The sequence below is a fragment of the Haliotis cracherodii genome, unplaced genomic scaffold (assembly GCF_022045235.1).
Source record: "Haliotis cracherodii isolate W230 unplaced genomic scaffold, xgHalCrac1.p SCAF_1, whole genome shotgun sequence".
Lineage (NCBI taxonomy): Eukaryota > Metazoa > Mollusca > Gastropoda > Lepetellida > Haliotidae > Haliotis > Haliotis cracherodii.
Window position 1 is genome coordinate 43,379,531 of NW_027266264.1, and position 26,079 is coordinate 43,405,609.

At 37.4% G+C, this 26,079-nt stretch overlaps 1 protein-coding gene across 1 annotated transcript in view; it reads right to left on the reverse strand.

Annotated features, from left to right (window-relative positions):
* LOC139478127 (ras-specific guanine nucleotide-releasing factor 2-like) overlaps positions 1–26,079 on the reverse strand; it is a 969,963-nt gene that overhangs the window by 926,507 nt on the left and 17,377 nt on the right. The window contains exon 3 of the mRNA XM_071260456.1: positions 3,738–3,885. Coding sequence (XP_071116557.1) covers positions 3,738–3,885 — 148 coding nt within the window. The remainder of the gene's footprint in view (positions 1–3,737; positions 3,886–26,079) is intronic.

Below are 26,079 nucleotides of genomic sequence, written 5' to 3' on the forward strand. Positions count from 1 at the left end.
AAAGGTCACCAGTTCGGAGCATGTCGGTGTAATGAACGGTTCAGGAGTTCAGCTCACTACGAACTCTACCCTCACGTCCAACTCGTTACTACCATAAGTCATAAAACAGAAGAACAAGACTCAGTGACTCAACTGACATAAATAAATGTTTAAGGCCTCTGTCCTCAGTTTTATCATTGAAATAAATTAAATATTTTTTAAAAAATTACACTTAATCACATTGATTTGAATAACATAAGATTTTTCTCACAGGAAGGATACTGCGTGCCAAATGTCAGGGTCATCAGTCCAACAGTATCATTGGAGAAAATATTTCAGAGAATGTTTAACCTGCAAAAGTCAGTATCAGTGTCACTGGGACATTCAGGGTCATGTACCCGTTAAGTGATCTGTTACAAGAAATAGGTTTTGCAAGTCCCTAGCCCTAGCCTCGAGGAGTAAAGGAATGAATGCCCTGGCTTTGTTTAAAAAATCAGAATTTTGTGAGAAAAGAAGGGAACATGGGGCCAAATGTCGTACCTGAATCAAAAGTTAATACAAGCCTGAAAACACACTATTCCAGAAATGATATACTTGGTGCTCCACCTGATGACCAGTTTGAAGGGGGCACATGGTCAGTGACAGAATATAGAGGTTTTATCGGAGACATACAGAGCCCTTGTATAGACATCTTCCCGAGGCAAGAGAGTTAACTGACTTTAAAAGTTAACTCACTTGCCTCGGGAAGATGTATAGAGTGTTTCCTCAAAATGGTCCCGACATTAGCCAGTTCACACTGTCATCTGAACAATATGCTCATTCTTCAACATGTTCCCATTCTTCTGTCACTGGATCATAAAATTAGTCTGATCACTGTCTAGCTCCCCGGCTGTAACTGTCCATTTTCTCACACTGTTCGGCAAAGGCCGGCGGTCATCATTGTACAGTGTCATTGCATTGTTTGTTCGAGCATTAGGGATCCGGCTTTTAGGGATCTCAGAATTCTAACTCGGACGTTGTCCCAGGATCCAGACCCTTCCCAGCTTCAGGGATCTTATGCCTCCATGACTGAATCTTGGTCCATCTTGGACATCAATCCTCTCCTCACTTCACTGATATAATCTCTGTCTCCGATGCTCACTCTAGGCAAAACTCATGTCCCCTGGTTGAATTACTGTTGTAGCACCAATAGTGGCATGTACCAATCAGTCAGTCAGAAAAAATTAAAACTTTACCGTTTGTTCCATCTCCAGGTAAAACTTCCTTCTGTACAATAGTTGGCATTCAACCCAATCGCGTGTGGACAATTTACAATTGACAGTTTGCTTCGAACGGTTGCAGAATTGATGATGGTGTTTTAAGAAATACTCATTCACTCACTTACATTTGTGGCATCCTTTAAAATAGGTAAAAGGATTCCACAACAATGGATCTGCAGGGTATCCAATTATGATCCCTTATGCCTCTGCTCTCTCCACTGTCACTGTATATGTTTAGCATTACTCATTCCAAGATCTGAGACACGGAAGCATTTTCATTGGTTTGCTTTGGCGACAAAAAGACAATTTGTCAAAGAACCCAGCTGATCTTTGAATGATTATCAACCTGAAGATTCTGAAGAAGTCCTTTCTTCAGCTCACATCTGTGTGCAATCTATAACGTCTCTTTTCAATGACATGAGGTTTGGGATTTGGTATTAAATACTATCCTGACATTTCTAAATAAAATGGATGTTTATCGATAAAAAAAATTGTCGACAGTTATTCTAGTGGAAAATATATCACAATTTGCATAAGGCTAAAGCTAAGGCTATGTCAATCAACTTTTGCAGAAACAGTTTTTTGTTGTCATACACTTACTTATCCTAGATTTAGACACAGAAAATGACTGAAATAATCACCAGCAGCGGATCCACAGGCAGTATTCAGATAATTTACCCACCCCTCAAATTGAGATCCACAACCAGTATTAAAAAAAACCTGCCCACCAAGAGAAAAAAAAATCGTTTGAAAAACCATGTATAAAAACATCTGACGCACAAACCCTTTTTTCACATTGACATTTATCGTAAAATCATTCTCAAAGCAAATACGTGTTCTTTATAATTTTTCTAGATTTATCATTTTTGACAAAGACATCTTCATTAATATTATCTATCCCATTAAATGCTATATAATGTACGTTGTGGTGAGTATTAACCTGTTTCATATTCTTTTTAAAATGAGGACTCAATTAACTCCAGGGCTTACAGATACTGTGTAATACAGATTATTCTCAGCTTCAAGTCTAGTTTGCTAAAGACGTCCTTAACCTCGACCTATACACTTTTTCCCGTCCCATAAATTCTTTAAAAACGCATGCTCAGATCTTTAAACATCTTAATCTGTCAAACTGCAGTAATATTTGTCATGCATGTTCCATCCAATGTTGACATCATATTTAGTTCAAATCAGTGTGATTTTGTTGTTTAAAATATTCAGTCTAAATATGACATCCACAAGAAACATTATGTTTTGAGAATGAGAATAAGCAAATTTAAATTCGGTAACATAGATTATATTGCAAAACTTAGCATTTTTAGACAAGTGACAAAAATAGTAAAATTCAGTTTTCTGCATGTGAGGTACGGTTTGTCTGGTCTCTTGAACGTGTCTTAGCTACAGCATATTCTGCTACAAATATTCTGATACACATATTCTGCTACAAATATTCTGATACAAATATTCTGATACAAATATTCTGATACAAATATTCAGATACGTTATGTTGACTTTTGATACAATTATTAATGGTAAATTTTCCTGAGGTGAATTGCAATATAGTTTAACAATATCAAATAGTACATTCATTGTTTCAGATTTAAAAAAAAATGTTTATATTTAATATTTGATATTTACACAAGAAGTATATCAATACATGCAGGATTTTAGGTTTTTTTTCTTTGTTGAGTACATATCCGGGTGATCGATAGTGCACTAGTTTATTTAACTGGTGTGTTAAATACCATGGTGTAGCTGACAATTATGATTTTTCACACAAATATTTATGTTTTATTGTCGTGAGCAAATTATCTTCTAATTATTTTGCTCGCATCATCAGTTCAGAGACGATAAAGAACATATTCTGTCATACACATTTACATGATACATTGTTGGACAACAGTTACAACAATTACAGAAAACACAAGACGTTACAGGGTCAAAACATGCACTCCTCTTAGAAATTACTGGTGGCCCAATGAAAAACGTTAGAGCCTTATTCTGATAATTGGTACCTGGCCAGAATTGTTAGTTGGAGCATTGTATAAACCTTTGATAATAATTCAGGTTTAAACAAAAGACTTAGTTTGAATTAATTGTACATTCACAAACGTAACAACTTAGAAATAGATGAGTTAGTAATATGAATAAAATATACACACAACGTTATAAAAAAACCCGTGTTCACAAATTTCAAGAAGCAAAGTAAAACATATACATATATAACACTTAGTAACACAATTTTTGTCTTTGATTGGACAAAAATTATACTTGTTTGACTTTATAGAAGTCGTCTACAGGAGCACTTCACTTGATACATAATGACAAAAGCCGGACACAAATTACTGATCAGAGTACAAATGTCTCTTTGATAATACTATAATTGCCAAATGAAACAATAAACTTAATTATACATGGTCTTCATTGCCATTAACATTCTGATTTATGATCCACTGGATAATTAATGAAATATATACATATGAACCAATGTATGCAAACCTCAGCTTTGAGTTTCTTCACCTCTGCTGCCAGCTCCTCGGTCTGCTGAACATAGTGCCACTTGGCCTGCCTTTCGCTGTCAAGAATCTGCAGAAGGTGCAGGTGTTTCTGCTCCAGTTCTTCTTTCTGTTCCAACACCTTGCCATAGCTGAATTATCATGAATTATATAAATATTCTATTGAATGTCAAAAATGATATATGTTCACGTCCTAGAAAACTATTTGTAGTGGAATAGCTCTTATTTCCCCCCATAGTCTTTTTTCTATTTTTTTCATTTATCTTTCCTGTGTATACATTGAAAAGCTTATTAAACAAACAAATAATGATAGAGGCTGATCCTATCTTACTGCCTCATGTTCATATAAGCCTCATTAGCAGTAAAGCTTCATTAGAGCTTCACTTGTTGGTCAGAAGGGAAGAAAGGCTACCAGTTAGCATTCTGTTACTTGTTGAACAATGGAAATTGCATACATGTGTCACATGTGTATGAATTAGATAATAAATTGCATTTTTTGCTGACGATTTGTTGACTTTTGAAAATAGCCTTTAATTTTGAACAAGTTTTATACGCATAATTCCATGAAGTATACGATATATACAGTATCGAGCTGGTAGTAGATAGAAAATCTATACGAGTGTTCTTTTTAATGTGGAAACTATCAACCAATTTAGTTAATCGGTATTAATACCGATTAAATGGACAGGGTTGATATTTCCCATTAGGGGTGAATTCTATTTGTTATTTCGAAAGAAATAATGACCCCCTTCAGAAACAAATACACCGAAAATGTTAATATCTTTGGGTAATGTTAAGAAAATTATTGAACGTTATGTTCCACAACAGGTCTGAGTATGTCGACAATGTGATTAACAGAACGTGTTCTTTATGCCTATGCCAAACTGACTGGATGCTTTTTATGAAGCTGGAAAAATAAACGACTATAAAAATAAATGAATGGTCTAAAATTGAAGGTGATGGGAAAAAGCTACTTAAACACACGTTTGAAAGCAAGCAGTGGTAACAGTCAAAGTGGGTATAAAATGGTTAATTCCAAATGCAGCTGAACTTCATTGTAGGAAGTTAAAAATGCGATGTTTTGTCTCTTATTGTCTGCATAACACCTCAATGATGACTGTGGTGTAATTTCACAACTTTAGTCACACAAACCAAAATTAGTTTAATGTCGTGCTGTCGGATACGTCCCAACATTTTAATTGTCACTGTCATTTTCGATTATATTTCAACCAATCACGACGTAGATCGTGATCACGTGAGAGCGAACCAGGCTTCAGTGTGTTAACGAACCTTGCAGGAAGAAGACACGGGTGATTATGCTCTGACAATTCAGTGACTTAATCTACGCCCTTTAGCTCAAAGTGTGTACAATTACCATTTGAGCTGGAATACCAACTCTCAGCGTGTACAATTACCGCTTGAGTGGTCATCAACATCCATCTGTTCTTTACCGAGAACAGAACAGGTGATCAACAACGGGGGTACCAGCCAAGATGGCGGACGCTATGCTGCAATCAGCGGAGCACTCTCCCAGAGCTAGTGATGTACTCAGCAAAATCTTGGATGACATGAATGCTTCATCATCTAAAAGTGGAGAAGGATGTCCATAGCCACGCCCTAAAAGCGCTAAAAAGCGCTCCCTGGCATCTAAGGATGACAAACATCTAAGGATAGCAAGACAAAGAGGTTAGTAACTCGGCAGATAACCAGAGAGTAATGACAGTCAAGACTGGCTCCTAGCCCAAGTCATGCAACAGAATATTAACACTCAGCAGCTGATATCCAGTATGACATCATCTATTTCCAAACTTGGAGACACTTTGGCTTCATTTGTGTATCAGACGCCACCCCTCAGCCATGCCAGTGCCACTGTGACCCGTCCTCCATATGATGAAAGAGGGGAGGGGGGGAGCACCATGGGCCATGAGTCCAGCGACGAGCTGTCTGACTGTGGCGGGAACGGTGACCTGGAAGACCTCTTTGATGATGCCGACTCTAGCGCGGTGGCAGCTGAAGAGGTTGCAGGTGCTCTGGGAACAGCGGATCACTCCACGCAAATGGATGAGAGTAGTGATCTCTTAGATTCCCTGCTTCAGGATTATACCAACGAAGATCTCTTAGGCCCACCTATACAACCAAAGTTGGCAGAGGCAATGAACAATATGATGTTCAAGAAAATGCCTATGGAAAAGTTGAAAGAGAAACTTTCAGTTTACAAGTCTCCCCACAACTGTGAGTTGGTGAAAATGAGCAAAGTCAACCCAGAAATCTGGACTAAGCTCAAATCACAAGAACGGTCAAATGACATAAAGATGCAGAAACTCCAAGCTCCTGTCCTTAGGCAGAGCTAAACTACCAACGACGGGAAATGATCAGACCACATCTCAATAAGCAATTCCAGCAGTTGTGTTCACCTCAGACGCCTATGTCTACCTTAGCATTGCCTAAAAGTCGGGCCGGGCCGGGCCAAGACGGGCCAAAGTGTTATTGGCTAATTACTTCATTTTTGGCCATCATACCTACATATAATTGATGCAACATACACACATGACATTAATGAACAATCACCAAACAAAAAAGTGCACAATAATTAAGTAATTCGGAGTAAATCACTTGAAAACCAGAAAGTTGAGCTGTGTGTAAGCGTCGCTGATCTAGGTAACATGTAAAAGAGCAATCGTTAAAAGAAATAAGATTTGAAACGTATCAAATACTTCTAGCTATCGTGATACAAATTTCCAACTGTCAGCATAGCGTTTCTATTTATAGGAACGTACTATATCTAAGTAAATACCACTTTATAATGTCACTGTTCATCGTATTTAAAGCAGACACGTTGGTTAAAGCAGACCTCTTCTCCCTATACTCTCAACAGTCACACAAGTGTTCGGTCCGACTTGGCCCGGGCTGTCAAAATCAACTTTAAACTCACATATGTATCTTCAAATAGATTCACATCTATAAACTAGTATAATATCTACCAAAATACCACTTTATAGTGTCTCATATCGCGGTATTTAAAGAAAACAAGGGGCTCAAAGTGAACACCTTTTCCCTCTACATTCTCAACATAGTCTCTATCAGAAGTGTTTGGCTTGTGTTGTGTCCGACTTGGCCTGGGCGGTCAAAATCTACTTAAAACACACAGATGTATCTTCAAATGTGTTTACATCTATAGACTAGTGTTATATCTACCTATATACCACTTTATAATGTCACAGTATATCGCATTCAAAGAAAACTGGGCCGTTAAAGTCAAGCTCTTTTACTGTATTTTCTTAAGAAAATCCCTGTTAGAAGTGTTTGGTCCGACTTGGCCCGGGCTGTCAAAATCAACTTAAACCGCACAGATGTATCATCAAATGGATTCACATCTATAGATTAGTATTATATCTACCTAAATACCACTTTATAGTGGCTCAGATTGCTGTACTTAAAGAAAACATGGGGCTCAAAGTGAAGCATTTTTACTGTATTTTCTTCAGAAAATCTCTGTCTGAAGAGTTCGGTCCGACTTGGCCCGGGCTATCAAAATCATCTTAAACCTCACAGATGTATCTTCAAATTGTTTACATCTATAGACTATTGTTATATCTACCTAAATACCATTTTATAGTGTCTCAGATGGCGGTATATAAAGAAAACAAGGTGCTCAAAGTGAAGCCCTTTTCCCTCTACATTTTCAACATAGTCTCTATCAGAAATGTTTGGCTTGTGTTGGGTCCGACTAGGCCTGGGCTGTCAAAATCAACAGATGTATCATCAAAAGTATTTACATGTATACAAAGTGAAGCACTTTTTCGCATACTCTGAACATCCACTCTCAAAGTAGTGGTTGTTTCGCCTTAGCCAAAATTCACCATAACCTTATAGATATAAACGTTGTATTTGTCATTTTAACTGTAACCTTTTGATCGAAATCCTTTTCTTTTGTAAAAGAAAATAACTTACACGTTAAGAGGTCTCCCAATCTTAAATGCTTGGTAGAAAACGAATGACAAGGTAGACACAATTGTATGGATAACTTTATCCATAAAATTGTGTCTGCCTTGTCATCCGTCACCTTCTAAGTAATGCCTCTCAAACAAAGAGAAAACGAATGCGTTGATGTACAAATGTTTCAACTGTTAGATGAATAGTAGACGTCACACATCGTTCGATCATTGTAGTGGTCAGTTTACTTACCAGGTGTATTGACATTTGTCATCAGCAGGTTGTCAGTTACTGACCAGACCAGACCACACAACGTAAACATACTAATTGTGTTTTAAGATCACAGACCCCTCTCGTATGAAATTAGTCCTTTTTAATTGAAAGAAACGCGGGAATTTTTCAAAATAATTAGATACTGACAGGTTGCGTAGACGGGGACGAAACATACAAGTTGTTGGCTTCTAATTGTGTCACTATTAGTACGATGTATTTACTACAGCCCATTCCACTTCCCGTTATTAGCATTTCTATATTTATAATCCCAAAATAAGTGAGTAAATGCTTTTGACTTCCCCATTCACGAGATTAATATATGTTGGATACCTTGTTTGATCTCATTGTAGTGTAAGTTTTGCAGCTAAGTTGCTGAATAAATTGTAACTTAAACGGTTTATTCCAACAACAGATAAAGTGTGTTGAAGTTTTGGCATGTTTATATGGTGTCATAAGCTACATGTATGATCTTTAGTCAAACATGTTTTAAATTTGTAAGAAATGTAAAAAAACACTATTTCAAGACTCAAATATATGTTTCTTTTTTATGTTGATTCAGAAAACGCAGCATTCATATTCATATTTATTGTAATGTGAATTTTAAACATGTATTTTTAACTTTCTCAATTATGTTTTGCCATTTTACGCAATATTTGTTCAAACATCAGGTGTAGACACTTGTCTGTCGGAAACACAACCTTGCGGTTTCTTTGCCGAACGCAAATTATAATCTTAGACGATAACTTAACTGTAATTATGAATATACCGATGTGGGTTGAGAATGCACTTACAAAACTGATTCACATGTACTCATAGAACAAACGCATAATATTTCCAATTGAGAATTATTCATAACGTACTACTGGTTAACACATGTGAACACATCTCAATGTTGAACATTAGATCAATAGTGAACTGTTACTCAAATAGTATATGTACTTACATCTGAGGTACCACTCAGGTACCAGGTTTTCGTACCTTAACATATGCACATGTACATCTTTTTTTGCAAGAAAAACACCTTCCTGCACCAAAACTTGAGTTGATAACATTAATGTTTGGTTTCACAGTTCAAGCATTGTCTTACAGTAGGCTAATTTGATTATTCGATTACACTGAATTATACTGGAGAAACGTTTTTGCTTAACTTGTGTCTTGTGTCTCATCGATCCTTCTCAAAGCATCCGTATATGCACGTTAAGTGTGGAATTAATCCAAATTACACCTGTACTCAGCTTGCTTAATTGCTCCTTCTGTAATTGCAATCAAGTAGGTGTTGCGTAATCAATCAACCATTTGCCCTTAAAGCTGTCCTGAGCTTTTAGTGGTAGTTAATAGCATACCGTTTCATTGATAACTTATGCATTTGGTGAGGCTAATTAACAAAACCCATTTATTTTATTTTAAACTTCCGTTAACATGTTTGTCCTAAAATGCTTCCAGAATACTTTTGTAAGCTATGATAGTGTCTTGTCCTTCACAAATACGGGAAAAGGTTACAACATATCGCCATATTGGTATGAAAAATACTGTTCCATAAAACATACTATCACTGGCCAATGACAAACATTAGCAGTATTAGAATAAGAAAAACCAAATAAACACAGTATGACGTGATGATGTGTAAGCATACAGAAAACTAAGAGAGCCCAACTTACTTCAGTTTCTTTACTGTACTTGGGCTTACCTCCTTTTGCATCCTGCGTATCATTCTACCTGTCGGAACGACTTGACCCGGGTGGTTATATAGGTAGATATAACACTAGTCTATAGATGTAAACACATTTGAAGATAGATCTGTGTGTTTAAAGTAGTGAGTGAGTGAGTGAGTGAGTTAGGTTTGACGCCGCTTTTAACAGTATTCCAGTTATATCATGGCCTGTCAGCTTAATGTGGGAGGAAAGCCCGAAGTGATGCAGGTCTCAGACGTTTACCACTTCGGTGAAACCCACGATCACAGGTATGGTGCTGACAAACCTAGAAACATAATAGGGCCTTAGACGACTGGGCCACCTGTGCCCCGTGTTTAAAGTAGATTTTGACCGCCCGGGCCAAGTCAGACCCAACACATGCCAAACACTTCTGATAGAGACTATGTTGAGAGTGAAGAGGGAAAAGGGCTTCACTTTGAGCCCCTTGTTTTCTATAAATACTGTGATCTGTGACATTATAAAGTGGTATATATGTAGATATAATACTAATCTATATACGTGAATCCATTTGAAGATACATCTGTGAGATTTAAGTTGATTTTGACAGCCCGGGCCAAGTCGGACCGAACACATCTGACATAGATTTTCTGAAGAAAATGTGGTAAAAATGCTTCACTTTGAGCACCTTGTTTTCTTTAAATACGATGTACCGTGACATTATAAAGTGGTATATAGGTAGATTTAATACTAATCTATAGATGTAAACACATTTGAAGATACATCTGTGTGTTTAAAGTAGATTTTGACCGCCCAGGCCAAGTCGGACCCAACACAAGCCAAACACTTCTGATAGAGACTATGTTGAGAGTGAAGAGGGAAAAGGGCTTCACTTTGAGCCCCTTGTTTTCTATAAATACTGTGATCTGTGACATTATAAAGTGGTATATATGTAGATATAATACTAATCTATATACGTGAATCCATTTGAAGATACATCTGTGAGATTTAAGTTGATTTTGACAGCCCGGGCCAAGTCGGACCGAACACATCTGACATAGATTTTCTGAAGAAAATGTGGTAAAAATGCTTCACTTTGAGCACCTTGTTTTCTTTAAATACGATGTACCGTGACATTATAAAGTGGTATATAGGTAGATTTAATACTAATCTATAGATGTAAACACATTTGAAGATACATCTGTGTGTTTAAAGTAGATTTTGACCGCCCAGGCCAAGTCGGACCCAACACAAGCCAAACACTTCTGATAGAGACTATGTTGAGAATGTAGAGGGAAAAGGGCTTCAATTTGAGCCACTTGTTTTCTTTAAGTTCAGCGATCTGAGACGCTATAAAGTGGTATTTAGGTAGATATAATACTAATCTATAGATGTGAATCCATTTGATGATACATCTGTGCGGTTTAAATTGATTTTGACCGCCGGGGCCAAGTCTGACCGAACACTTCTAACAGGGATTTTCTTAAGAAAATACAGTAAAAGAGCTTGACTTTAACAGCCCAGTTTTCTTTAAATACGATATACCGTGACATTATAAAGTTGTATATAGGTAGTTATAACACTACCTATTTAATACTAGTCTATAGATGTAAATACATTTGAAGATACATCTGTGTATTTTAAGTAGATGTTGACCGCCCAGGCCAAGTTGGACCCAACACAAGCCAAACACTTCTGATAGAGACTATGTTGAGAATGTAGAGGGAAAAGGGCTTCACTTTGAGCCCCTTGTTTTCTTTAAGTACAGCAATCTGAGACATTATAAAGGGGTATTTAGGTAGATATAATACTAATCTATAGATGTGAATCCATTTGATGATACATCTGTGCGGTTTAAATTGATTTTGACAGCCCGGGCCAAGTCGGACCAAACACTTCTGACATAGATTTTCTTAAGAAATACAGTAAAAATGCTTGACTTTGACCCCCTTGTTTTCTTTAAATACTGCGATCTGTGACATTATAAAGTGGTATATAGGTAGATTTAATAGTAATCTATAGATGTAAACACATTTGAAGATAGATTTGTGTGTTTATAGAGGATTTTGACAGCCCGGACCAAGTCGGACTTAACACAAGCCAAACACTTCTGATAAAGACTATGTCTAGGATGTAGAGGGAAAAGGGCTTCACTTTGAGCACCTTGTTTTCTTTAAATACAGCAAACTGAGACACTATAAAGTTGTATATAGGTAGATATAATGCTAATCTATAGATTTAAAGACATTTGATGATACATTTGTGTGTTTAAAGTGCATTTTGACCGCCTGGGCCAAGTCTGACCCAACACAAGCCAAACACTTCTGATAGATACTATGTTGAGAATGTAGAGGGAAAAGGGCTTCACTTTGAGCTCTGTGTTTTCTTTAACTACTGAAATATGAGACAATAAAGTGGTATATAATTAGATATAATACTAGTCTTTAGATATAAAGAATGTTAGGAACTTTAGAAGTGCTTGGACAGTTATTAACACGTGTCGTGTCAGTCCTTTGACATTCGCGAATATCCACTTCCAGAAAACGTCCTGTGTTGGTTTAACACGAAAGGTTAGTAAAGGTTAATTAGGGATGCCCAACACGTTAATTGATGAAAGAAGAATAGTCAAAACACTGTCGTTTCCTGCCCAGGACATCACACCCCTACACGCTAAGGTCGGTGAGAAGCATTCTAATCAAAGATTACACACAGTCAAGACACTGACTTTTCTACGACACTCACGGTATGTAGTCATAATCATCAGTTTATTACATTGTTGAAGGTGCATTTTTATTCAAACTCAATTAAATGAGCAAAACTATACGTTTGTGGACATTTGAGATCTGCCTAGATATGAACGTTTCGTTTTAGTATTACCCGTTGGCCCGGCCCGGCCCAACTTTTCTTGGCCCGACTTTTAGGCAATCCCGTCTACCCTGCTGTTTGGAGACAACTTGGCGGAAACGATCAAGTCAATGAGTATGACCAACAGATTGGCTCAACAACTCACCTACAGTCAGCAGCGCCCAGCGCCCTACCACAAGCCGTTTACTGCATACAAGACTCCCTCTTATGCAACCAGCCGTAACCATGGCAACCCGGTGAGAGGAAGGGGTTATTTTTAGACAGGAGACGCCCCTTCCACAAGAAGAAATTCGAAGGGGGAGGCATTAACTGGTACCCCAAGAGAGGTGAGCACTTTCAATATACCAAACAATGTATTTGTTGCGGGTAGACTACGATTACACGTTCAGAGCTGGCAAGAACTATCTTCAGACACTGGACAAAATATCATCCATTCCAAAACTTGGAAATACCACCATTCCAATTGGAAATATGACCATTCCAATATTTGGCAAGGTCATATTTCCAAGCTTGGATTTGTTTGGATTTGTTTGGATTTGTTTGGAAATGTTTGGATACAACATGTCATAATCATATCTGTTAAGCGTTGTACAACTTTTGACCTTATGTGAGATTAGTAATGACATGAAAGTAAATAATTAAGAGTATTTTGGCACTATGTACCACGAAAAGACCAAATCATGAGCAAATTTAACTAAAAGAATTTCTGTCATTTAAAGTGGCTACTCTATATATTTAATTTCTTATCTTCCTTGTCTATAATCATATGACATTGACTATGAACTTTGAACAATTAAACAAATATTTTGTTTTCCCATACCGACTTACGGTTGTCTTAGAACAAAGACTGTTTCGAGAATATAGAGGGCCTCATTATTATAATTTGAACTAATATACATATGTACATAATAGTTCTAGGTATAAATGAATTTTGATAAGTGTTCGAACAAGAATATGAACTTCGAATTATCTCGGAATTTTGTGCAACACATAGGGCTGGAAATTTTATGATTGTTCTGGAACTATCTGACGGTAATTCAAAACAGGGAACAAGATTTCGTCAAATGAATCATTGAGCCAGGAATGCAACGATTTAAATGCTGACAAAATGAATAAACATATCTGGAACAGAGTAGACTGTTCATGCAGACAATTATATGCTACGTCTATTGCCAATGATGTTTATCACCCCATGTTATAGCATTTGTTTCATATTAAAGATAGAAGCCAAATAAATGGGACAATTAGTTGTTATGAATTAGCTTTACCTCTGTGACATATCACGCAACTAAATGTGAATATGTTTATCAAATAATCAGTTACAGTAATTAACCTAGTGTCCTTATTTATACACAATTTAATTACGTATTGGGGTACAATATATAATACACATATACACGGAATGATTTCTTATTTTGTCAATTTAATCATAACCCAAATCATACAAATCAAAATGTGAAAGTAGTGACTAACTTTATGATCAAGGGTATAAATACTCAATGGTATCTATTAATCCTAATAGTATAACAATAAACCCTGTGTATATACTGAGCATATTTAGATACATCCGGATCTACGACCGCAGCCATATAATCAATCAAGGAAAGTATATTAGATTGAATTACAAATGTGCTATCACTAAAACAAAATTTTCCGTTATCCACGTAAGCCTAAACCTGGGAGAAATAAAGTTCTGTTCTGTTCTGAAGACGCCGTCATGATTAGTTGGCGCCAGTCTAGACTGTCCAATCAACGTGAATATACAAACCGTGATGTTACTTGACCAGTTGATGACACCTGTCAAACTCAATTGTCCCTGGTCCTCCACCCACCGTGTGTAATACTTTAGCGTACTTGATTGTTTAATTTGCAGTTATATCACTGTTAGGCTGAGTGATGAGAGAATACATTTTGTTGTTTTTGTTAACGATCGTTTCCATTTTCAACGTGGTAACCTTATAAGTGACTAACTTTTTTATCATGATGAAATGAAACATATTAAAATAATCAGAGGGACTGACGATCGCATTTTTCGCATAAATGTCATGCTCGCATTAATTTCATGATTTACTGAAGATAGATTTGAACATATCTGAGCAACGATCATGTTTGGGTAGGGGAAGTAATCTTGTCTCCGCTTGCAATTGGATTCAGTTCCGAGATCGCAGCTTGACTGTTCGGTACGGCCGAAAGGCGGCATCCATGTTGTTCACGCGCCGCTGATCACGGGGCCTCACTTGTCTGTATTCTGCTTATGAGCCGGGATGCGCATGAAACACGGGTGTCAAAACGAATATATTTACCAATTATACGTACGGTCAATTACCCAGTCCAAGAGACAATACCCCAGTTCTACCACCTTTAGGTGTAATTACGTCGCATGCCCCTGGTTCACAGTTCGCCTGATCTCCCTCATAAAACCACGATGTTTATTTACCTGGAGCCTCCCACAGCGCCGACTTCCTGTGTACATGTACATACATGGCAATAAATGGTTTGACAGTTATTTGACGGAATCAATCAATAATTATTCAAACGGTGATGTAATTAAAATTTGTCACTATTCAAAACTCCTATTTTTATTTTTCTATTGTTCAGCTGTATTTACGACCAGTTTTATATGTATAAAAAATCTTCTCTTGTATTTATAAACCAAACCTAAAAACATTATATAAAAACAATTGTGTTTTTAAACCGTAAGTTTTCTATTAAAACAACCATGCAAGTAAGATTTCAGCTGTAATATTACTTTAGTCACTCCACAGATTACACATCTTATATGCTGCAAACGCAGCGAATGTAATGCTACTACGTCACAGCTGCCTCGGTAATTAAGGGCTGGAATGTTTTTGTGAAGGCAGTTAGAGCAGACGAATTTCCCACCTCGCTGTATAATGACGGTCGCTAACCACATGTGTATTTTTCGTGTTTTTGGCTTGATTTGATTGTCCTTGAAAACAAATGTTCGATTGTGAAAGCAAACCCTTTTCCCCTGAAGGTTAAAAGACAGCTGACTTTGTTTTTGTCTGAAATATCAACGTTGGAGTCGTTTATATATTCGGAAATCCATATTATGGTTAATATTTATAATATAATATGGACAATGGTAAAATTCATTATCACAGTTTAAGTGCTATTCACAAATGTATGTAAATCTACTTCGTGATGAATGAAGCATGGCAATAAATGTATGTATCTGATTCTTCATTTGTTCTGTATTCTTTGACGAGAATGAGTTTCGTTAATGATGATCACTCTCACAGATTTTTTGATAAGAGGATAGGACTTTAACTGGAGAATAGTTATGAAAAATATATATATAAGTATAGGCGGTCTGTGCACATGTGGTGAAACTGATACCTCATTGATTTGCTAATCGGGACTTGGAAATCATAGTCTGTCATTAAATTGATTTTAAAATATATGGTTTTGACTGTAGTACGGCCTGACATCATAATATAATGTTGTAAACAACTTATCTTATCTTATGTTAAGTAAAACAATTATTGATAACTTCCTGAATTCCAATTGTTCAATGAACACAATTATTCACAGCTCTGGCGTGAGACAACAATAAATTAGATGTTACCAAAGATTGTCCATTTTATGATCTTAGGCACATGTCGGCGCACTTACATGTGAGCCGTCTAGACGACTGTCTGTTTTGTAATTAAATGGCAGCTACCATCCAGCCGAATACTTAATCTTGAGACCTATTAGTTGTCTCAGCACTACACTATCAGCAAAAAACAAAAAAACAAAAAATCCTCATCCTAACCGACTCCCTAAGTGGACTACAAGCCCTCAAAAATAAAAACACTGAAAACCACCTCAAACTAATAAATCAAATACTCAATAGCTCAAACAACTTAACTAGGGCAGGTAAACAAATAGAGTTCAAATAGAGTTCATTTGGACCCCCGCCCACGTAGGAATCTTTGGAAATGAAAAGGCAGATAAAGCAGCAAAATTATCCCTTAAACTCCCAGAAATAAGCTTAAACTTACCCAGCTCAAAATCAGAAATCAAAAGTCTCACTAAACAAAATATCAACAAAAAATATATACCAAAACTTAAATAGCCAAATCAGGAAAGTACTCAAAAAAAACCTAAATAAACCAAAAATACTACACCCATCCAAAAAAATCGACAGAATAATTACTAAACTACAAACAGGCCACACCAAACTAAATAATCACCGTAAAATAGCTGATCTACACACAACAGGAAACTGCCCACATTGCAAACAACAACAAACACCAGAACACGTACTCATTCACTGCACACACTACCAAACACACCGAACAACACTACAGACCACCCTAAATCTTAAAACCGGACTTACACTAAATCGATCCTAAATCCACAAAATAAATTAGAAAAATTCAAAGCCTTAGGTATATACCTAATTAAAACAGGACTAATTAGTTGCATTTAAACCCCAAATAAAATATTAAAACCAAAACTACCTTATCTAACAACCACCCAACACACACAGCTCCCTTAGTTCGTCCCCCACCCACTCTTGGCATTCTTTCCAAATCTCAAAATTTCAAAATTACTATATAGGCAACCCCTAAAGCCCCCAAATAATTCATAGTCTTTTTATTGTTCAAATTACTGATAAAACATATTTTAACTTGTTCCTTCTAACCATATTTCCAAACAATTCCAAACAATTCCAAGTCATTCCCAACATTTCCTGTGTTGGAAATATGTTTGGAAATGTTGCCATTCCAATTTTGGATTTTCTGGAAAGATCGATCCTTCCAAGCTTTGGAAAGTTTGGAATGAGCGATCTTTCCAAAGCATTCCAACGTTCATTCAAAATTGGAATGGACGCTATTTGGTCTTGTGAGACATGTTTATCTTGCAGACTGTAACTGGTTCTTACATAGACTTTACTTTGTTGCCCGTCCAGTCGCATATTCCCAAAGAAATTAGCTTCTCACCCCAAGAACATTTCATCACAGGTGGAGAAATCGCTAAACTTTTAGCTAAGGGAGTTATTGTTCCATCACGTCGTGAACATGGTGAATACATATCCACAATCTTCATTAGACTTAAGAAAAACGGGACATACAGACTTATTCTGAACCTGAAGCAACTAAATGGAAGTGTAGACTATGTCCATTTCAAGATGGAGAGCCTTACAGCTGCCCTCTCATTAGTGCATAAGGACTGTTACATGGCATCGATAGATTTGAAAGATGCCTACTACACTGTGCCTGTTCATCCAAATCATCAGAAATACCTTAAATTCTTCTGGCAAGGTCAGCTATACCAGTTTACTGTTCTGCCAAACGGACTTACAAGATAGACACAATTTTTATGGATAACAACTTCTTTAATACTGTGAAAAGCGATGTTTCGGTATAGATCCTTATACCGTTGTCAAGCAAGACTGAATGGGGGACATAGTGCAGAATATATATAGTAGGTGGGGGATTAACAGTAGAGGATTAACAGTAACAACAATAGTATACATGAGTCGGATAACATAGGTAGGTGTGACAACAAAGGGATGATGCTGTCACAACACGATGGACAGAAAACACATAGCTGGAAGCCAATAGGGTCATGATGCCAATAAACAGGATGAGTGATTATTGTTTGATGAGTTCATAGTAGGCGGGTGGGATGAAATAGCCTTGATCTCTGTTGATTGATGGCTTGTGGCGGCGAATGTGGACTGCTTCTGTTAGTTTTCTTTTGGTGAAATCATGCAGGTTGTTGGCGAGGATTTTGACGTTCTCCCAGTTGATGATGTGATTGGGACAGTTGCTTATATGGTCCGAGACGGCTGATTTGCTGTCGGATTTGATGGTGGAGGTTTTATGCTCTTTGATTCTGGTGTAGATTGGGCGGGAAGTTTCACCTACGTAAGATTGTCCACACTTGCAGTCAAGTTTGTAGACTACACCTTTAGGCTCTTGGGGTTTAGATGTGTTTCTGCTGTTGGCTCTTAGCAGGGTGTTGAGGGAGTTGGAGCTGGTGAAGTGGATGTCGATGTTGGCTTGCTGTTTGAGGAGGCTTTTCCTATGAACGGTTTGAGGGTCACAGGTCTGGGTGTGGGATAGAGACCTGGATGATCTATACCGAAACATCGCTTTTCACAGTATTAAAGAAGTTGTTATCCATAAAAATTGTGTCTATCTTGTCTTCCGTCAACTTCTAAGTAATGCCTATCAAACAATTCAAACGGACTTAGTTGTGCTCCTAGATACGTCACAAAATTACTTAGAGTGACGTTTTCATTTCTGAGAACACTGGGACATACTATTGTCGGATGCATTGATGATTTGTTCATCGTTGGTGATGATAAGAAAGAATGTTCAACGTTTATTTCGGAAACTGCTGCCTTGTTCACCAAACTAGGCTTTGTTTTACACCCTGAAAAATCGGTACTGTCACCTACACAAGAAATCACTTTTCTTGGTTTTGTCATCAACTTGTCATCAATGGCTGTTTCTCCAGTTCCATCTAAAGCTCAGTTCATGAAACAAGCATGTGAAGCATTACTCAAGAAACAGTTGTGTTCGATCTGGGAACTATCCGAGGTGATTGGTTACATGGTAGCATGCTTTCCCGGAGTTCGATTAGGCCCCCTTAACTTCCGTCGCCTTGACAACGGCAAGTCACACGCACTTCGAAACGTGAAAGGCAATTTTGACAAGGTATTGGAAGTCACCACAGATCAAACGGCTGATCTACTTTTTTTTGATGGATGGAGAATTTTTGGTTTGGTTAGTGGTTTGCTGAGCACTTTAGATTACTTGCTGATTACTTAGAATCCAGCTGTCATGTGAAACTAATGATTGACAATACCACGGCCGTCAGTTATATCAACAACATGGGTGGTAAGAAACCACAACTTGACAGCCTCACAAGAGGCACTTGGCTATGGGGTCTGCAGCGAGACTTGTGGTTAAGTGCTTGCCATGTTCCGGGTAAAGACAATGTGATTGCGGATCGAGAATCTAGAATAATGACAGACAATACTGAGTGGTACATCGTTGATGAAGTGTTCAGTGAAATATGTAGGGTATTTGGAAAACCTGACATAGATTTATTTGCCTCAAGACTTAATACAAGACTTGAGAAATATGCTTCTTGGAAGCCAGACCCAGATGCATGTGCTATTGACTCTTTTACGTTTGCATGGAATACATACTTCTACGCTTTCCCGCCTTTCAGCATCCTGAATGCAGTGATAAAGAAAGTGGAAGAAGACCAAGCCAGAGGACTACTAGTGGCCCCAGTGTGGCCCACACAACCATGGTTCTCCCGACTCCTCAGACTCCTCATCCATCCACCAGTCATACTACCACCAGTCTCTCAGACCCTACGCCTTCCACACAATAAGGAAGCGAGACACTCTCTCGACAGAATGAAACTTGCAGTGTTTCCCTTATCAGGCTATCTCTTACACGGAGAGGAGTTTCGGACAGAGCTGCCAGTGTTATCCTCCAATCCTGGCGCAAATCCACTAGAGACCAGTACTCCACATACATCAAGAGATGGGTTGCGTTTTGTAATCAAAGGGAAATTGATACGCTGTGTCCATCTGTGACCAAGGTGTTAGATTTTCTGACAGAGCTCTATGAGTTACACAACCTTGGTTACAGTGCACTTAACACAGCCAGATCTGCTCTGTCCTGTGTTATATCAGCAGATAACGTTACCATTGGATCTCATCCTCTCATTAACCGCTTCATGAAGGGAGTTTTTCAGACTCGCCCCTCCCTGTCCAGAAACTCAGTGACGTGGGATACCAGTGTAGTTCTAAATTATCTAAAAACATTGATGCCTTTGAAAGAACTGTCGATGAAAGATTTGACACTTAAAACTGTGACTTTGATTGCGCTATTGTCAGGGCAGAGACTGCAAACTGTTCATCTATTAGATGTTAGAGATATTAGCTTGTTCAGTAGTTGTTGTAAGTTCAGAGTTGGTAGCCTGATCAAACAGTCGACAACCTGGGTCGCACCAGGCGGAGATCACCCTGCCGCCATACATGCCGAACAGTAGTCTGTGTATCGTTAGGGTATTACAGGAATACCTTGTCAGAACAGCTCCCATGCGGGACGGTGAGAATCAGCTTTTCATTAGCTACACACAGCCGCATAAGGCTGTAAGTAAAGATACCGTGTCACGCTGGATCAAGTAGGTGCTTCAGTTGAGTGGCATAGACATGACTACGTTCACGCCACACAGTACTAGAATGGCGTCGACTGGCATTACGACATTCTGTGCTGCTTCAGACTATACTGAAAACGGCAGGGTGGAGTAGTTCTGCGACTTTCTCCAAGTTCTACAACAAACCAGTGACTGACAATACGTTTGCATTGGCTATCCTCGACAATAGCTGAACTATTAAACATATAATCATGGAGACTCGTCACATTCCAAGGACTTGGAAGTAGAAGTACATAGACTTGCAAGTGGTTGTTTGAGATTGCTAATTTGGACGTTTCATTTGTTCATATTTGCATATTATGATTAAACAAGCTGTCAGTTTATATTCAGCATTTGTTCTTTGTTTGAAATACCTGTGCTTTAAACATCTCATGTGATCACGATCTACGTCGTGATTGGTTGAAATATAATTGTAGATTAAACGAGATTTACCTGTAAGTTGAAGGTTGATATAGATTATATGAAATAATCACAAGTAGGAGGGATCACATGCCCTCCCGAACTTATACAGTTACCCACCCTGCTATTTACAGGGTTTCAAACGCTTTAAAGTGTGACGCCTTGTTCGCTCTCGCTATCTCACGTGATCCCTCCTACTTGTGATTATTTCATATAATCTATATCAACCTTCAACTTACAGGTAAGTCTCGTTTAATCTACGATTAAAATCAGGGGTTGTTTGAATGGACCTAGATTTGGAGGTATAACAAGATTCATCGTTGTTTGGACAAACATAGTGTCAGGAGAATGGATGATTTGAGATTGCTTACTGTTGAATCCTGGCGATTTGCAGATAATGCAGGCATGGGCCGCTCAACTGTGCCACTTGAGTTTCCAGAACAAATCAAGGTGGGATGTCACAATGTGTTTGATGGAATGCTTCCTGAAATTATTTTGGGCCAGTCTTCTATGTGTTTTGATTTTGAGGAACATTATAATTAAATTTTGGACAAAGTGTGTGTACACGCAAAGTGATTTGTAAGTCGTTTTGATGCATGGAGCCTGACAGCTTTACACTTTTTTTCATGGTGTGGTTTTCGATAAACCATTTGTCGCACTGTTTTGACATGCCGAAAGTGTATGCCGACGTAAAACAGCTGGATTTCATTGGTTATGGGCGTGTAATTTACAAACTGTATCTGTGACAGTTTACTTCAACTTCCATACCATCAATCTGTAACCTTTGATAGTAATTAGGCAAATTGTCAACATTGTACTACTCACATTTTATCTATTAAAACATTGACATGATCAAAGTAATCAAAGTTGCTCTCTTCTTTGTATATATTTAAAACTACTATCTAATCATAAAAAAGATATTACTATACATGACAATACATGATAAAAACAGGCTATCATAACACAGACTTATAGTACCTTCATGGTACCCCAGCAGGCTTTAAACCATCCATTTACTTACTTACTGACCATAGTTTGCAAGTTTAGCAAAACATTTAAAAGACGAATATACTATGTTTAAAATTCGGGTATGCAGAAAAATACTTTGAATGAAATGGAACTTACATGCCTTCTTTTAGAGAACAATTACTTTACGCTACTTCATATCCCCTCGAGGGTATATTACTAACAATCTCAGTTACAAATTAGACACTAACAATATAAAAAAATATCACACTTTTTACTTCAAAATTCATCCATTAATTCAATGTCTTTAAATAACCATGAATTTAATGAGAACTAACATTAAAACGATCCTTTAAGGATGAAACTTGATATATATGCATCCCTTGAGATGGAAAAGAGTGAGTGAGTCAAAATATAAAGTCACGTCGACAATATTTTAACCATATTGTAACTTGAACAACTCGCAATAAGACAACGGTACATACAATAGATTTTACATCTATATATCTGACAATGTTGTTAAATGGAATGGGTAATGTGAAGTCCGTTCTTCAAGCCTCCTCTCTGAAGTTAAAACAAATAGGAGATATATCTGATTGAAAGATAGATACAATAAGGAAAACTCAAAATACGAGTTCGGATGAGGATAACTAGAAATCGTAAAAAAAAGTGGAGAATTCAAAAGGTTCAGACGTTCTTGTAACCGTTGATAAAGCGGGACATTCAGATGAGGAGACAGTTAACAAATTGTTTATGGACGTGGTAGGACGGGTTCTAGGCGGCAAGAGGGGTAGGTGTACAAACCTTTCGAAAAAACGGTTTGTGTGAATGTCTTCTGGTTGACATTGGGAAGAGGAACACATATAAGCCATGCTTAACAAAACTCTTTGCGGTAATGCTTTTAGTAGCATCACAAACTGATCAAATATAAGATCATGGGTTTAAGACAAGGTAGCGATGAATCTTAAGATAATTGAGAATCTTTAGATAAAGGTGCAAGATCTATAGTGGCAGTGAGGTATTTTGCAGAACACAAGAACATGTTTGGGATGCTGTTGCTATTGACACGTTTCTAAATGGCTGCCTGAAAACATTAAGCACCTTTGTCTGCTATAGACAAGGTCCCTCCTTTTCTTGATGAAGCTCTGCACTTGGTCACAACTACCATCACCAGTCTTTGAATCATATTACATTCTTGACGGGGACATATTTGACGTGTGACGTTTACAGAGGATGAAGTCAATGCTTCAGACTATGAAAAAAAGGATGTTCAGGACGGAACACAACAATATGAACCCTGATGCTGCAAAAATATTTAGATAAGGTACAGAAACAATTGACAGAGGTGTGTAGACAACAGCGAAAATCATACATACATGGTGGAGGTGGAAGGCACACCGATAGGTTTAACTGACAGAAATTATTGACATGTATATTGGATGAATTTCAACATATATTTGCAGACGAACACCATGATCCTTGATCTCCCTACAGGGAAAGACTCATGCAATTTACCGAATACACTGGTCATTCAAAGCTGCTTTCGGTTCTGTTTTCATTAATTCATTCAAGGAAAAATCAAATGGAAATAACACAGTTAGTTGACTATGTAATTACTATTGCAAGGACTGACTGACACTGAAAGAATGTTTCGTATGTTTATATGCTGTCATTATGTGGGAAAGCTGTATTTTGCCTCATCGAGAGGGGCATACTTTTAAAGGTTTGGCTGTTACAATTTGAAGTTAAAACATTTTAATTACAGCCCATTTCAAACAAAAGTAAAGTTTTGGCATAAGATAGTTGGCAGAGAAGGATTAGGGATTTCACAGTCTCACTAAGAAGGGTGTAAATAATGTTTGTAAGGAAGAACACTCGTCAGCTTGACAAGATTTGAAACCAGGCTTAGTTAATTCAGTGGTTTGGGAATATCCAAATGCACACAGTATCTAAATACCACACACAGATGCATCCAAAAGAACCTTCGGTGCAGAATTGATACAATTGTATGATAAAGTGTTTGAGTTAGAAGAGATACACATAAGGAAGAAAATTTATGGATGACTTCCTTTTTATGAGGAACACAACGTTTCGGAGTATATACTTACTCCTTCATCAGGTGAATAAATGTTAAGAGGCAGAGAACATATACACGTACCTGTAAGAACCACAAATGTAATAAGATAACAAAGGTGGAAATTTAACAAGGGAAGCCAACAGATAATTTGCACTGATGGGTGATTAGCAATGGACAAATGGAAGCAAACACCTTACAGTAAATTAGCGCTGATAGTTGATAATGATGGACAACTGGAGGGGATGTAGTTGGTACTCTAGGAACTGATAATGAAAGATTCTTTTATACTCTATTTATGGAATGACTCCGTACCAACCATGAGGCTACCCAACCGCCCCTCTAAGCTAGAAGAAGAGGCAAAGGTGTTACTGTGGCCATGGCAACTACTCATCACCCTTGCTCCAATGGACAGGTCGATAGATACAATAGGGTGATACTGCAGAGTCTGAAGGAAACACATAGTGTGTCACGAGATCTTCAGGAGGAAGCACAGCTGTGACAGAAACGAGATTACCATGTCAAGTTAAATCCGAAGATCTATGAATCTGAGAACGTGTATGTCCTAAACTCAGTTGACACCTCCATTGTAGGGTCCATATTTGGTAACAAAGACGTTTTCTATATTTTTGTTCAAAGTGAGGGAACGTAAGAAGGAACGTCATGTCCGTGTGAAGCCAAATCAACAGATCTTGGTGACGATCGCCTGGATCAACAATGCAGCATCTACATCGAACAGACAGTGAAATGTCTGGAAGGACATTTCAAATGCAAAGGACAGTATGACAGAAGACACATAGGTGATCTTAAGAAAGATATATTGATAGCATTTTTATCCTTAACTCTATAGCGCAAATGTATATTTCACGTAAAAATGGTAAAGTATATTGTGCCTTCATTGACTCTTGTAAGGCATTTGATATGGTAAACAGATCAAAGCTTTTGTATGTTATGCTTCAAAATGGTACTCTTTTTCACAGTCATTAAAAGTAAGTATGAAAATGTAAAAGCTACTGTAAAATATAACTATTGTAAGAAATTAAAAGATTATTTTGTGAGTTCTTGTGGTGTGAAACAAGGGTGTACCTTAAGCCCCGTGCTATTTTCTTTTTATTAATGAACTTTTAGCATATGTAGATGGTAAATTTGATGATGGTATATTCATATCTGAACATTTCTTTAATATAATTGCACTTCTATTTGCTGATGACTTGGTTCTTGCTGCTGATAGTTTCATTAGGCGTTCCAGAGGCATCTTGATGCTTTATATTTTTACTCCCAAAACTGGGGAGTGGAATTTAATACTGATAAGAGGAAAGGTATTGTTTTTAAAATGGGTGGCCATTTATCAAAATATGAAAAATGGTATTTTAATGGTAAGCAAATGGATACTGTAAGTATGTATAAATATTTAAGCTTAATTATAATGCCAAAAGTCATTTGGACCAGGGCATGTAAAACACTTTCTGAACAGGCTTCTAAATCAGTAAAATCCCTTATCAGGAGACTGGAATGTACTCCTATAGATTCGTTTTACCTATTTGATAAGAAAAGTGTACCCATTTTGTTATATGGTTGTGAAATCTGGGGCTACCAAAGAAGGGAGAGCGTAGAAATTGCCTAACGAAAGTTTTGTAAATTTTTGTTACACATGGGATATAGATCATCTAATGCTGCTGTCTATTTCTATGTGGCAGAGTTCCTTTGTAAACTACCTATTTTGTAAGATGTGTTAAATATTGGTCAAGATTGCTTCATATGAACTTTAATAGATATCCATATAATTGTTATCTCTTTTTGTTAACTACTGTTCATAGGAAATGCCCCAACTGGGCCACACATGTAAGACATTTATTATTTTGCTACGGTTTTGGTATCGCTTGGATTTCACAGGATGTTGGTGATCCAAAGCTATTTATTTCCCAGTTTAAAGAAAGATTTTACCACTGTTCTTTGCAAGAATGGCA